This window comes from Pinus tabuliformis, chromosome 6, assembly GCF_031772625.1.
Source record: "Pinus tabuliformis cultivar Carrire ecotype Pingquan chromosome 6, CPIR1, whole genome shotgun sequence".
NCBI lineage: Eukaryota > Viridiplantae > Streptophyta > Pinopsida > Pinales > Pinaceae > Pinus > Pinus tabuliformis.
The window spans coordinates 354,614,448-354,627,780 of record NC_142292.1 but is presented as its reverse complement, the minus strand read 5'-3'; the positions used below and the strand labels follow the sequence as shown (position 1 = coordinate 354,627,780).

Below are 13,333 nucleotides of genomic sequence, written 5' to 3'. Positions count from 1 at the left end.
GTCGCTAGATCTCCTTTTAAAATGAATTCTGGGCCGTCCCAAACTTCTACAGGAAGTTTCCTGTAGAACACAGAGCTTCCTGTAGAAAGTTTGGGCTTCCTGTAGAAAGTCTACACTTTCCTGTAGAAAATCCGCGTCTTCCTGTAGAAAGACTGCATCTTCCTGTAGAAGATTCAAACCATGATAAAATTGCACATACCTTGAAAAAACATGGGTATCCTTGGAGGAGGTGCTGGTGAGGTCCCTTGACAGTATGATAAGGACCCTTGGCTTTGAGTTGAGAGGCTTCCTCTCCTCCATAGAACATCTGCAACCTGCATGCAATTTTACCCTATTTTGCTTATTGTTTTCTTCTTTTTCCTCTTTTTTCTCTTTTTTTTTTGAAAGATAACAGGGGCGCCTCAAAGAGGTTTTCACCCGTGCCATCTGCCCTGAGCGCCTCAGAGAGGTTTTCACTCAAGGATCTTTTTCAAACCTTTTCCTTTTTTTTTTTGAAAGACAATAGGGGCGCCTCAATGAGGTTTTCACCCCTACCACCTGCCTTGGGCGCCTCAAAGAGGTTTTCACCCAAGGATCTTTATTATTATTATTATTATTATTATTTTAAATCCTTCAGGGTATGCCAAAAGCAGAGGCAGAACCCTTCTCTATGACCAATACAGATTTCTCCATAGTTTTGATGAACTCTTGCCTTGAGAGAGGTCTCCTGTATATCTTCAATCGATGCCCATTGACAAGCATGGGAATGGCTTCCTCATCAATGGTTCGAATAAGGACAGATCCATTGTCATGGCATTTTTCCACTGCATATGGTCCTAGCCATCTGGTTCTCAGCTTCCCCTTGAAATCTTTGTATCTGGAGTCATACAACAAAGCTCAATCTCTCGGCTGAAATTGCTTGTCATGGAGATGTTGGTCATGCCACACCTTTCTCTGAAGTTGAACCAATTCTGAGTGAAGGAGGGCCTGCATTCGGTGCTCATCCAGGCCATTCAGCTGCAATAGCCTTTCTTGTTGTGCATGGCTGAGATCTAGGTCCAGCTGAGCTGCCATCCTCAAGTGTTGTATTCAAACTCAATGGACAACAAAGCTTTCTTCCCATAGACCAACTCATAAGGTGTGAAGCCGGTGGTGGTCTTCCAAGTGGTGTTGTAAGCCCATGTGGCTTCAACCAGGCGATCTGCCCAGTCCTTTCTGCTGCTGCTCACCACCTTAGTCAAGATCCCTTATAATGCTCTATTGGTGACTTCCACCTGCCCATTTGCTTGAGGGTGATAAGGGGTGGAAGTCCTATGCTTGATCTTGAGATGAGCTAGTAGATCTTCTACCAGGTTGGAGGTGAACTGGCCCCCTTGATCGGTGACCAGCTCTCTTGGGTAACCAAACTTGTAGAAGATGTTCTCTCTTAAGAACTCGACCACCTTTTCTTCTGTTGCTGCCTTGATTGCTTTAGTTTCTGCCCACTTTGTCAGGTAGTCAGTACACACAATGATGTAAGACCACTACAACAAAACCAGCGATTTGCGCCAGATTTAGCGCCAGATTTTAGTGCATTTTTTTTGTAATTGTGATGAGCAACCTGGCACTAAATCTGGCTCTATTGTACAATTTTTAAAGCGTCCTTTTTTGCACCTGATTTTTCATCCTTTTTCACGCTAGATTTTGCATCATTTTTTACACCAAACTATGCATCATTTTTTGCGTCAAATTTTGAACCAAGATTTGCATCTTATTTTATGGCAGGTTTTGCTTCTAGTTTTGTGTCATTTTTTGCATCTATTTTCCATTCTCTTTTGCTTCCTATTTTGTGTCATACTTTGCTTCCATTTTTGCACCATCATTTGCATCAAGTTTACACTGTATTTTGAATCCAATTTAACGTCTTTTTATGCATCCATTTTGTGTCAGTTTTTGCATCTAGTCTTACGCCAGGTTTTGTATCTAGTCTTACACTAGTTTTTGCTTCTATTTTTGCACCAGCTTTGGTGCCTATCTTTGCACCATGTGTTGAATTTGATTTAGCACCAAATTTTGCATCCATTTTTGTGCCCATTTTTGCATCTTTTTTTGGACCATTTTTTACATCCACATTTACGTTTGATTTGTCTCCATTTTTCCCATCTCATTTTGCACCATATTTTGCGTCATTCGTTTCATCCAATTTTGCATCATTTTTAACACCATCTCTTTCATCTAATGTTACATCATTTTGAGCATCCAAATTTGCATTTATATTTGCATCTTATGTTGAGTCATGTGTTGTGTCCACCTTTGCATCTTATTTTGTGTCTAATGGTACATTCAATTTAGAGCCATTTTTTACGTCTACTTTTGTATTTGTTTTTGCACCAAGTTTTGCATCCAATTTTAAGCTATTTTATGCCCCTTTTTGCACCATTTTTTTGTGTCTACTTGTGTCCAATGTTGCACCATTATTTACACCGACTTTTTCATCCAATTTTGCATTTTTTTGGTGTCTAGTTTTACATCATTTTCACCATCCAAATTTGCATCTTTTTTTGCCTCATTTTGTGTCCACATTTGCATATAATTTTGTGTCTGAGTTCGAGCCTAAATTTGCATGTGATTAGGAATCATTTTTTACATCCAATATGGCATCCTTGGTTTCACCTTTTTTCAGCCCCATTTTGCATCTTGTTTTATGTCTTTTCTTACATCTTTTTTTTTTTTCCTTTTTTGCACCCAAGTTTGCATCCAAAATTTACACCATTATTTGCATCATCGTTTGGCATATTAATTTGTAACGTTTTTTGCTTCTTTTTAACGCTCAACTTTGCATCTTATTTTACATCTAGTTGTTGTCTTTTTTTGCATCTAATTTGGTGCCCATTTATGTGTCCTTGTTTTTGCCCAATTTGATATCCTTTTGTATGCCATGTTTTGTTCCCTTCTTTGTGTCAACTATTGCACAATTTTTCACTTCTAATTTAAAACACTTTGTATGTCAATTGTTTGCATTTTGTATTAATTCCTAGTTTAACATCCAATTTTAATTTCAATTTTGCATCCATGGTTACATCCGCATTTGACTTCTTATATAGAGTATATTTTTCTTTACATATATGACCCCCTTTATAGATTCATAGTGAAATATATGATAGTTTCTAAATATCATTAAAGCAGATATCACAATTCAAAATCATTTGTCAAGAAATTTAAGAAAAATTGACAACATCCATCCAAAAAATAACAATGTGTCATTAACAATTTTCAAAACATGTATAAAATAGTAACATAATACTAATAAAATCAGTATTATTTTTAATCAAAACAAGTAAAATTCAAATATGATTAACAAATCAAAATATTTCATGAATATCGTTATTCTACGATAAATTAAAAACATACATAAATCAAACTCATCGTATGATTACAAAATCAAAATGTCTCATTGATATAGGGTAAATTCACAACACCCATCTAAACATAACAATGTCATTCTACACAATAATTTCTTCATAAAAAAAAATGCATGTGCATGCCTAGCTACCACCACCAAGATCATCCTCATGATCATCTTGACCATCCTCATTACTCTGATCCACATCATCACCAACACCGCAACTATCATCATCATCTCCTCCTCCTTCACCACCATCATCCTCATCCTCATCCTCATCATCTCCTGATATATGTTGAACATAATTTGGATCATCGTCTTGGCAATCATTACCTATAGCATTCTGACAAAAAAAATCAATATTACATGTTAGTATTAATTACATAACACAACGCATGTTTTTGTTATACAATGTTAACCATAAAATGAGGTAAGATATACTAGCATTTGCACCAGATGTTGCAAAGGAAACGTCGTAAGGCATAAATTGAAAAATACAAATACAACAAAAGAATACTTTGATAAAGAATAAAAATATATTGAATGCTCAAATCAATGCCCCATTAACTGGAAGCATTTAGTAGACATATCTATCAACATTAGGATTATACACAATGATCAAGAAATTTTCCATATACAAACAACAACTTCCACAACAACCTTTTGTCACATCCACATTTTAAGAAATGCCTTGGAAAGTGATCGGAATCTTCCATATTGTCTTTTTCATTATGCAGATAAATCTTCCATATTGCTATTTTCATCATGAATATTGTTAGTTCATTGTTGTAAAGTGTTAGTGTGTTAAATTCAATACTATAAGTTCGACAAGTGAAAAACATTCCTCAATTAGCATAATATACATTTTTCTCTCACCGTGTATTTTTCAGCAAAAGAGCACAAGTAACATATTAACATGTATTTTCCCTTCATTATTTTCATCATAGAGCCAAGAAATCTACGCCTTATCTATAAAGTAACAAAAAAATTTTGAAATAAGTTTAATATTTCAAGCCAGTGTCTAACCTATAAAGTAACAAAAACTTTTTGAAATAAATTTAATATTTTAAGCAATTGACTAACCTACTTTAATAATTGAAAAATTCTCAAAGATGAATTATACTCCATAATAAGAGAGCCAACATTGGAGCCCATACTTTCACTAAAACCAAAAGAAACACAACCACTTGTTAAGAAGAAATTCAAGTAATAATAATAAAACAAAAATAATAAACATTCAAGTATAAAATGGTATTTCCAACACACAAGTATAAATATACATGCTCTATGTCCATTGTTAGATTAAATGGGTGTGGAGAAAATTAGTAGAGAACCCAAAATTGTATTTCTAATTAGGATGGGTGGAGAAATGCTTTAAATGCGGGTTGTTGTCATTCTAATGAAACCCTTTGCAAAGGGGATGTTAAGATTCTGAGAGAAAAGCTAGGCTTGGTAGAGAATACCTTCCTTGTTTAACATTCCCCTACTGTAACCAAAAGGAAAGGGCAAGAGAAACAATAATTAGGTTTTTGTTCACAAGTTGTACAAAATATATAGGTGCTATTGATGTTTGAGTGAATAATGGGAGAGATTATTTATGAAATTGTGATAAGGCGCACCTAGTTTTGTCAGAAAGATGCATATTAATGACAAGTACATCACATTTAGGTAGCATTTCATCAAGATTTGTCTCCAATGTTGCTCCAGTTTCCTTTTCCAATTCGGGTCCAATAGAAGGACGGTCGTGGTAAAGAAGCTTACAATTGAAGGGTTGTACAAAGGAACGCAATTCAATTCAACATCATGTAATGTTTATTATTATTAGATTGAAATTTTGAAACAAACAACATGCATGCGTAAGAATTATGGAGCACTGATTTTTGAAAAGAAGTTTGCAACATCATGAAGTAGTACTAGATCCTAAGAATGAATACCTTCAAACGCTTAAGTAGTTCTTTGCCAATACGCCCTGCACCAATAGAACCAATAGTTTTCCCTTCTAGATCATATGACCTGTAAGAAATTGCTGCCACTTTCCAATCACCCTCAACAATTTGCTTATATCCAGGCACAAAGTTTCGCATCAATATGAGAATGCGCATTAGCTCATCTTCTACCACGGACACCACATTACTTTCACTGATCTTCAACCAATATAAATATATCCAATATAAATAAAATGCGTTTTTTTAAAAGTAACTCCTAAAGTGAGAAAAATAAAGTTTAAAAATATAACAATGACAATTGTGTAGTTAAAGTGTAACCAAAACAAAAATATATATACAACAATAGAATAAATAAAATGCATTGTTTTAAAAGTAACTCCTAAAGTGAGAAAAAATAAAGTTAAAAAAATATAACAATGACAATTGTGTAGTTTAAGTGTAACCAAAACAAAAATATATATATATATATATATATATATATATATATATATATATATATATATATATATATATATATATATATATATATATATATATATATATATATATATATATATATATATATATCTATATATATATATATATATCTATAGAATAAACCTATCAAGTGTGGATCAAGCAGTTTGTGTCGGATTTAGCCCATAAAATGTCATTTTCAAATTTAACAATAGAATAAACCTATCTAGTGTGGATCAAGTAGTTTGTGTTGGATTTAACTCATGAAATGTCATGTTCAAATTTAATGGAGAGGTGTTGAGAGTGGGAACCACTTGTGAAGGGTAAAAATTATTCCGTAAGGCACTTAGTGGGACAGAGCCTTGCACAAACCTATTGACAACATCCTACAATTAGACAAATCATTCTTCCATCAACCATTGGAGCTGATCTCAACCTAAACACAGTTTAACTGATTATATATATAGATATATATATATATATATATATAATGCACTGGAAATCTAAAAGTAGCATAAACATAGAGATACAATTGGAGAGTCTATACTGGTAATCTGGAAAGCTTGGTGCTAAGCAAAAGAGAGTGATGGGATGATGTCAATGTCCTCTAACCCTGATGAGGAGGGGCGGGGGGGGGCAAGCTATTGGCTCATTGTTGGAATTGTCAAGCTCATGAAAGGATCCAATTGTATGATATACTATGTGAGGCACCCGAATGAGGATGCTCTGCTTTCTTATCTAATGAACTTTTGATAATATCATCTCCACTCTGCTGAATGTGGGGGCAAAAGTCAATTGCGAGATCAAGCATATTTTGGAAAACAATCATTACAAACAGATTAAACAAAGAAGAGCGCTTTGAGATCTTCCGCAAATCTTTCAGGAATGTAATAAGAGCAAAATAAAACCCATGGGTAAGTACAGCCAAAAGGATAATGAATCAATCTAGTCACAGTAAATATCAATATGATAATCTAGGTAAGATGTATTGTCACTTTTCCTGATTTCAGCCCTCTTGGCACCGGTAGGTTACCTATATCCTTGGGAGAATAGTGACCATAATTATTTTTGGTTGAGAATAGCATTAATTCTCCAAGAAACAGAACCAGAATCATCACAGCAGTGACTACAGTTCAAACTTTGGACCCACATCCTTAATATTTATTATTAAGGCTCCACCAGTGGAGCTAACAAAAAGAAATTGCTCAAGCAAAATAAACCTAAAATGTAAAATCTGAACGAGGTATGGGTTACTTCTCCTGCATACCAAAGGATTCTTTTAGGACCCCTCTAAGTCCACCAGATGCCTCCTCACATCCCTTCAAGTGGTAGGTGCTTCAAAAAATCCAGTTAATCTATCTTAAAGTACCATGGTTGCAAAACTGATTCTAATGACTCTTTGTTGCCATGGTTGCAAGGGCTATTTGAATTGAGAGTTGTTTGACAGATGCAAACCTCCCAAGCCATGACAACAATGCACCATGCCTAATAATCACAAGTTATTATAAATTTTCCTCCCCTCAGTGACGCTGTCCTTGTGTTCTTCAATCAAATAAATCAATTGCAGAATTTAATTAACAGAGAAATATAAATTCTGAACACAGCTACCATTACACACTAGCTGTAAAACAGTAAATAGCAGAAAAATATATTAAAATTTAGCATACACATGCACAGATGATTTCTTCTTCTAAATCAGTTTTTCATTCCTTAAACAAAGCTTGCAAGGAAACTAGGAAACTATATTTTGCATGAATTGCAGGGGATCTCAATTCAGCTAAAGTTTGCATCAGCTAGGGATCGGAGAGTCTGCTATTTTGGTCAAGAGTATAAACACTTCTTTCAAACCTCCTTTTGCAAATTTTCAAGAGCTAGGAATGTGGAAGTGTACACCAATGCAGGATCAGATCCCACATGCAGTGAGTGAACAGGGAATCTCAGGGCAATCTGATGGAAGAGACCCATGCTTTTGAAAGAGCGCACATACTTAATTCATTCAATGGAAAACAACAACTTGTAGAGGTTATTATGGGAGATTGATGAGGGCAAGCAACCATGGTAATGATGACACCTCAGATCAGATTCCTCAAGCAGCGAGTGAACAGTGAATCTCAGGGCAATCTGGTGGAAAAGACACATGCATTTGAAAGAGTGTGTATTCTTAATTCATTCAATGGAAAACAACAACTTGCAGAGGTTATTATAAGATAATGATGACGGCAAGCAGCCATGGTAATGGTGACACCTTCGATTATGGATAATATGCATTTTCTGATGCGGGGCACATTGAAAGAGTTACACCTCATTTCTATCCTATTGTGGACAGCGTGGGGCATATTGAAGGAGTTACACCTCATTTCTATCCTATTGTGGACAGCATGTACATGCATGCTCAGGCCTAGGGAGCATTTTTCAAGGAGACAGAATTCAATAGTGTAAAAACTTCAGTGAAACGTGGTTGGAGCCCCTGAGATTGAATCTCAGGTTTGACTGTAATTACCAAACAGTCTGATATTAATGAAAAATCTTGAGTACTTGGTCTACAATTTTTCTCCTATTCTTGTCCATTGTTCACTGTTAATGAATTTTCAGATGTCTATTCTTAGGTAGGGCACAAATACCTGCATGGGTAAAACTCCAGTTTGGGTAGAGGGTGCAGTTCGTAAGGAAAGGGATCCATGCTTGCATGTTCCAGTTCATCATCCAGTTGAGGTATACTTAACTGTCACACAGATCCATGCAGCTGGGCACACTAGGTGATTGGATGAGGGTTACGGTTTGTTTCAGTTACCTTGAGCAAGGGTGCAGTTCATAAGGAAAGGGATTCATGCTTGCATGTTCCAGTTCATCATCCAGTTGAGGTATACTTAACTGTCACAGATCCATGCAGCTGGGCACACTAGGTGATTGGATGAGGGTTAGGGTTTGTTTGAATTACGTTGAGCAAGGGTGCAGTTCATAAGGAAAGGGATCCATGCTTGCATGTTCCAGTTCATCATCCAACTGAGGTATACTTAACTGTCACATGGATCCACGCTTGCATGTTCCAGTTCATCATCCAGTTGAGGTATACTTAACTGTCACATGGATCCATGCAGCTGGGCACACTAGGTGATTGGATGGGGGTTAGGGTTTGTTTGAGTTACCTTGAGCACTTCATGCATGTGACCAGATATATTGTATCTTCCTTTGCCTTCCTATTCTATAAAGAAAACACACAGCACGCCACTGTGTTGGTTAGCGATTTTTTGGTTTTCAGTTGTTATGATGTATTTTCTTCTTTCCATATTCCATAGAAGATAGATGTGATTGAGAGTTGAGATATGTGTACTCATTGTTTTTATTTTTCTGCAGTATATGTTTGTAGATTGTAGGATTCAAAGATTGATGTTTTGATAAGGTTTTGCCATTTGGTGTTGAAGTTACTTAGGACTTTTACAATTATAGTGAGTGAAAAATTTGTTTACCATGGTCTAAAAGACATTACCATACTGGTAATGCAAATAAAACTAGGCTTAACCAACACATTTAGCCAAAATTAACCATCACACTAACAAACTATAAGAACAAAAGAAATCCCAATAACCTGAATCGCGAAGATGGCTTCAAGCTCATTCAACCTTAGCAGCCCACCATCTATCACATTTCTGCCCATAAAGATCTCACATACTTTGTTCCCTTGCCTTTGTTCCTCACTCCTCCCTCTCCCACTTTCCTTATCCCTTCAATAGATTTATTATTTTTTCAATCTCTTTGCTTCATCCTTTTCCTCATTCTTATTTCTCCATAACCATTCTGTCTTCTCCTATCTTTTGTTTAATCTATTTCCCTTTTCTTTACAATTCTATCCTTTCTCCCTCTTTTCAGTATCTACCTATCTTCTTATTATTTGACCCCTTCTTCCTAGTTATTTTCATTACATATTTTTTTCAAGTTATTTAGGTACTTCTTTATGTTTTATTACCCTTCTACTTTCCCACGTGTTTCTCATTTACTTGTTGATTAACGCTTTTGGTTTATTTATTCCATTCACGTTTTCATTCATTATCAATGTCAAACTTTGTTAATTAGAATATTATTTTTAGTTACATTTTCTTGTTTACTCGTTCTCACCTTCAACATCAATAAAAATTTTTAATCTTCTTGTCTTTATGATTATTTTTCAATTTTTAATAATACTCTCTTTTACCTTTTTCTTCCTATCGTTGAGTATTATATTGTGTTTCCTTTAACCTGATTTCTTAGCTACTTCTTTACTAATAATATTATTCAATCTCTGCTATCTTAAAAGACTTATACCTCTTGTATTTTCCTGTCTTCTTCCTCCTCAACAACAATTCTCATCTCTTTATTCAGTTTTGAAAGTGTTCAACATCAAAATTGATTACAAAGAAGATATCTACAATCAGTATTCCAAATGGAAAGCCCAACAAATAGGAGGATATCAACAACAATTTGTCTCTTACTACGACATGGAATTTCAATCTCTAGGCCTTATTGAGGAACAAAGGTAGTCATGTAGACTTTGTATGGATATAGCTCACAGGGTTCCTGAAACCAAAAAAGGATGTTTGAGTAGTCATTGATCTGAAATTTTTTGAAAACTACCTTGCCAAATATGGCAGAGGATAAATCATCTATTATCACCTAAAAACTGCTCACTTGCAACATTTTTTGCAGTCACACACATCTAGATTGGATAATTTTGTGTGAATTTTATAAGGCATCCTAGGACATTATCATGCCAAACTTGCTTCAAGTGTAGAAAAACGCCTATATAACAATCATTAAGGGAACAATGTAAACAAAGGTGTCATTTGGTTCATCCCCAAGTCTAGGGACCTTATCACAAGTTGGAGATTGATCACCCACCTCAATGTCTCTTACAAGATTCTAGCCAAGGCCTAGCCATGCATGTCAAGCACATTTTACTAAGATCATACATCTAGAACAAATAGCCTTCATTGGGGAATGATTTATTCTGGGCAATATTATAGCCATATGGGAAAGATTCAAGTGATTCAGATTCTCAAGCCTCAACGCTTTATTCATCAAAATTAACTTTCAAAAAGCATATAACAGGGTTGAGCGGCATTTCATCCTGGCTATGCTCGAGGATCTCAATGTTGGCCCCAACTTCCCTAGTGTCATGGGAACTATTTTCTGAAAGGAAAGAATGTCTCTCAATGAACAGTAGTAAATTTGAACAAGTTGCACTCTTTCAATTTTTCCAACAAGGATACTCATCAGCTCCTATAGTCTAAGTGAGATGGAAGTTGGGGCCTTGTGTTATTTCATCTCTCACAAGGGCCAAGGATTAACTAAAGGTATCAGTCTCCTGAATAGTGAATTGGGCAACCAGTCAATGGGGACTTTGTCGATGATTTTTTTCTCAAGATCTTGTAGGGGAATAGAAATCAATAACCTACATGATAAATTGTCTTCAAATATTTGGCTTAGCCTCTAGAACTATAATTTAGTGGACCAAAACCAAATGTTTTAGACAAAGCCAACATTTCTATTTGAATGACAGATCAGTAAGGGATTCAAATACATTCAAGTCAAATATTTAAGTTTCTGGGCATCCTAATCAACTTTCAAAGGTCCCTCAAATAATTATACAAGATGGTCATCCAAAGAGTTCAAAAGAAAATTGAAAATGATTCACCAAGCCATTAACCCTAGCTACCAAATCCCAAATCTCTACTAAAATCTGTACTACAATTCATATATATTCTTCCTCTTGCCAATTCCGCTCAATCAGTGGAGAAAACAATTTGTGGCTACGAGTAAAAATGGAGGGTAGTAAGAGCTTTTACAGAAAAATCAGAACTTTATTGCATTCCAATGATTAGGGACCATGGGGATTATCAAAACGCATACCCAAGCTTAGGCCTTGTGCAAAAATTGAATTATTAGTGGCTTAGAGAAATGAGGCCTCGAAGGTTCTTGTGTAAAATTGTCCTATCGGCATGAATTCATGGTATGACTTAAAACTACAAACTCATGTTATCATCTCAACCATGGTTAACATAAAAAAGGCCTTTGTCACTCAAAGCATATGAAGGGCCTAGAAGACTATCAAGCTATTCTTGAAATAGAGAGGCCAAAGGTTCAATTTTGGTTTGTCTTTCGATGAATACTCCTTATAGTGATCCCTATCCTTTTGCTCAAAGGCAAAACCTATCATTATCCCTATCAAAGGGCCTTTGATCCCTATCCATATCAAAGCATGTGAAGAGCCTAGAAGGCTATCAAGCTATTCTTGAACTAGAAAAGCTAAGGATAAACATATTTCAATTTTTCAAGAGGCATTAACACAAACAAAAGCATTTTTACTCACAAATTGAAGACTAGGTCACTCGCCTTGTGCTAAAAAGAGTCATTCAAAGTTCAAACCAAGGTTATCAAAACCACTTAGATTGGATCAAGTTCAACCAATTTGAAGCAATTATCAAGTGAAGGGTCCTAAATCAATTCACAACCGAGTAGTTCAACACCTTTTCAACTGAGTCCAATCCAGACCAATGTTCGATGAACCTAAACCCACCTGCACAGTCCCATGACAGATTGAATAGTTCTTCATTATTGTTTTTTTACTGATTTTTGATCTAGTCTCAATTTCAATTTTAGTTCTAATAATTTTGGCTCAGGCTTACCAATCATAATAAACTCATCCTTAATCCCTCCTTATCAAGTCAGGTCTGCAATCCCCTGTCACCTTGTGGAAGGGTTGGAATTGTACCAAGGCCAAAACATTCAAGAGGAATAATTTGGTTTATGGCCACAAATGGCTTACCATAAACCTATGTAGTTGTTCAATTAAACAAAATTTGGATATTGAAATGCACATACGTGACTTGCCTCCTCTAGCTATCCACTATCTAGAAACCCTTAACCCAAGAATACTTTCTTTGCCTTGTGCCTCATCTAGTATGGCCACTGCTATGGAGTTATTGGTTGAACATCGAACTTTGATGCACAGAATTGAGGATGAACTCTCTAGTCTTCGTCAACAAATTGAAGGCCTACAAACTCCACTCGACAAGCAGACCTCCGAATCCACTTTCTCAAGCAATGTCATTAGCAATGTAGCTCAAGATTCTCCTGATCTAGATGTAACAGTGTCCCCTCAGAAGAGGGGATTTGGACCCGGCGATGTCACCCCTCCTCCCGAGAATTAGCATGTTGGTCTGTAAATGCTTTCAAATTTTGTATGTTCTTTTGGTGCCTATATAGTATATACATATAGGAATAATAGTTTTGACATAAAGGAACTCAAAATTTTGACATAGTGGGCATTCCAAAGATGGATAGGATTGTGAATTAACAAATGGAAATAGTTCCTCCTTTGATGTAACTGCTGCATTCACAAAGCAGATTTTCATTGATACAAATGTTCTCGTTCTAGTTAAAAAAAAAAATATGGGGTTTCCCCCACATTTCCATTTTGAAGGGGTCACATTTTCAGGCGTTTCAGAAACTTTCAGATGTTTACACATTTATGCAACTTAGAAGCAAGCATTTAATACAAAAAAGAGAACAAAGTTTCCATTTAACATCTATCCCA

General features: G+C 35.6%; 1 protein-coding gene across 1 annotated transcript; it reads right to left on the bottom strand.

The window, feature by feature from the left end:
- Window positions 1-3,312: 3,312 nt before the first annotated feature.
- LOC149258775 (formate dehydrogenase 1, mitochondrial-like) lies at window positions 3,313-5,497 on the bottom strand. Its single transcript, XM_089373033.1, has 2 exons — window positions 5,296-5,497; window positions 3,313-3,704 (listed from the first exon to the last, which is right to left on the bottom strand). Exons 1-2 carry the CDS (start codon window positions 5,461-5,463, stop codon window positions 3,504-3,506), a joined length of 369 nt encoding a protein of 122 aa, XP_089229159.1. The 5' UTR covers window positions 5,464-5,497; the 3' UTR covers window positions 3,313-3,503.
- Between the last annotated feature and the right edge of the window lie 7,836 nt (window positions 5,498-13,333).

What these genes read in the sequence shown, in the direction of transcription:
- LOC149258775 (XM_089373033.1), bottom strand. Translation starts at nt 5,463, where the DNA reads ATGCGCATTCTCATATTGATGCGAAACTTTGTGCCTGGATATAAGCAA. An exon ending in AACTACTTAAGCGTTTGAAG is followed by an intron (nt 3,705 to 5,295) that starts GTATTCATTCTT and finishes TTTTTTTGTCAG; the next exon opens with AATGCTATAGGTAATGATTG.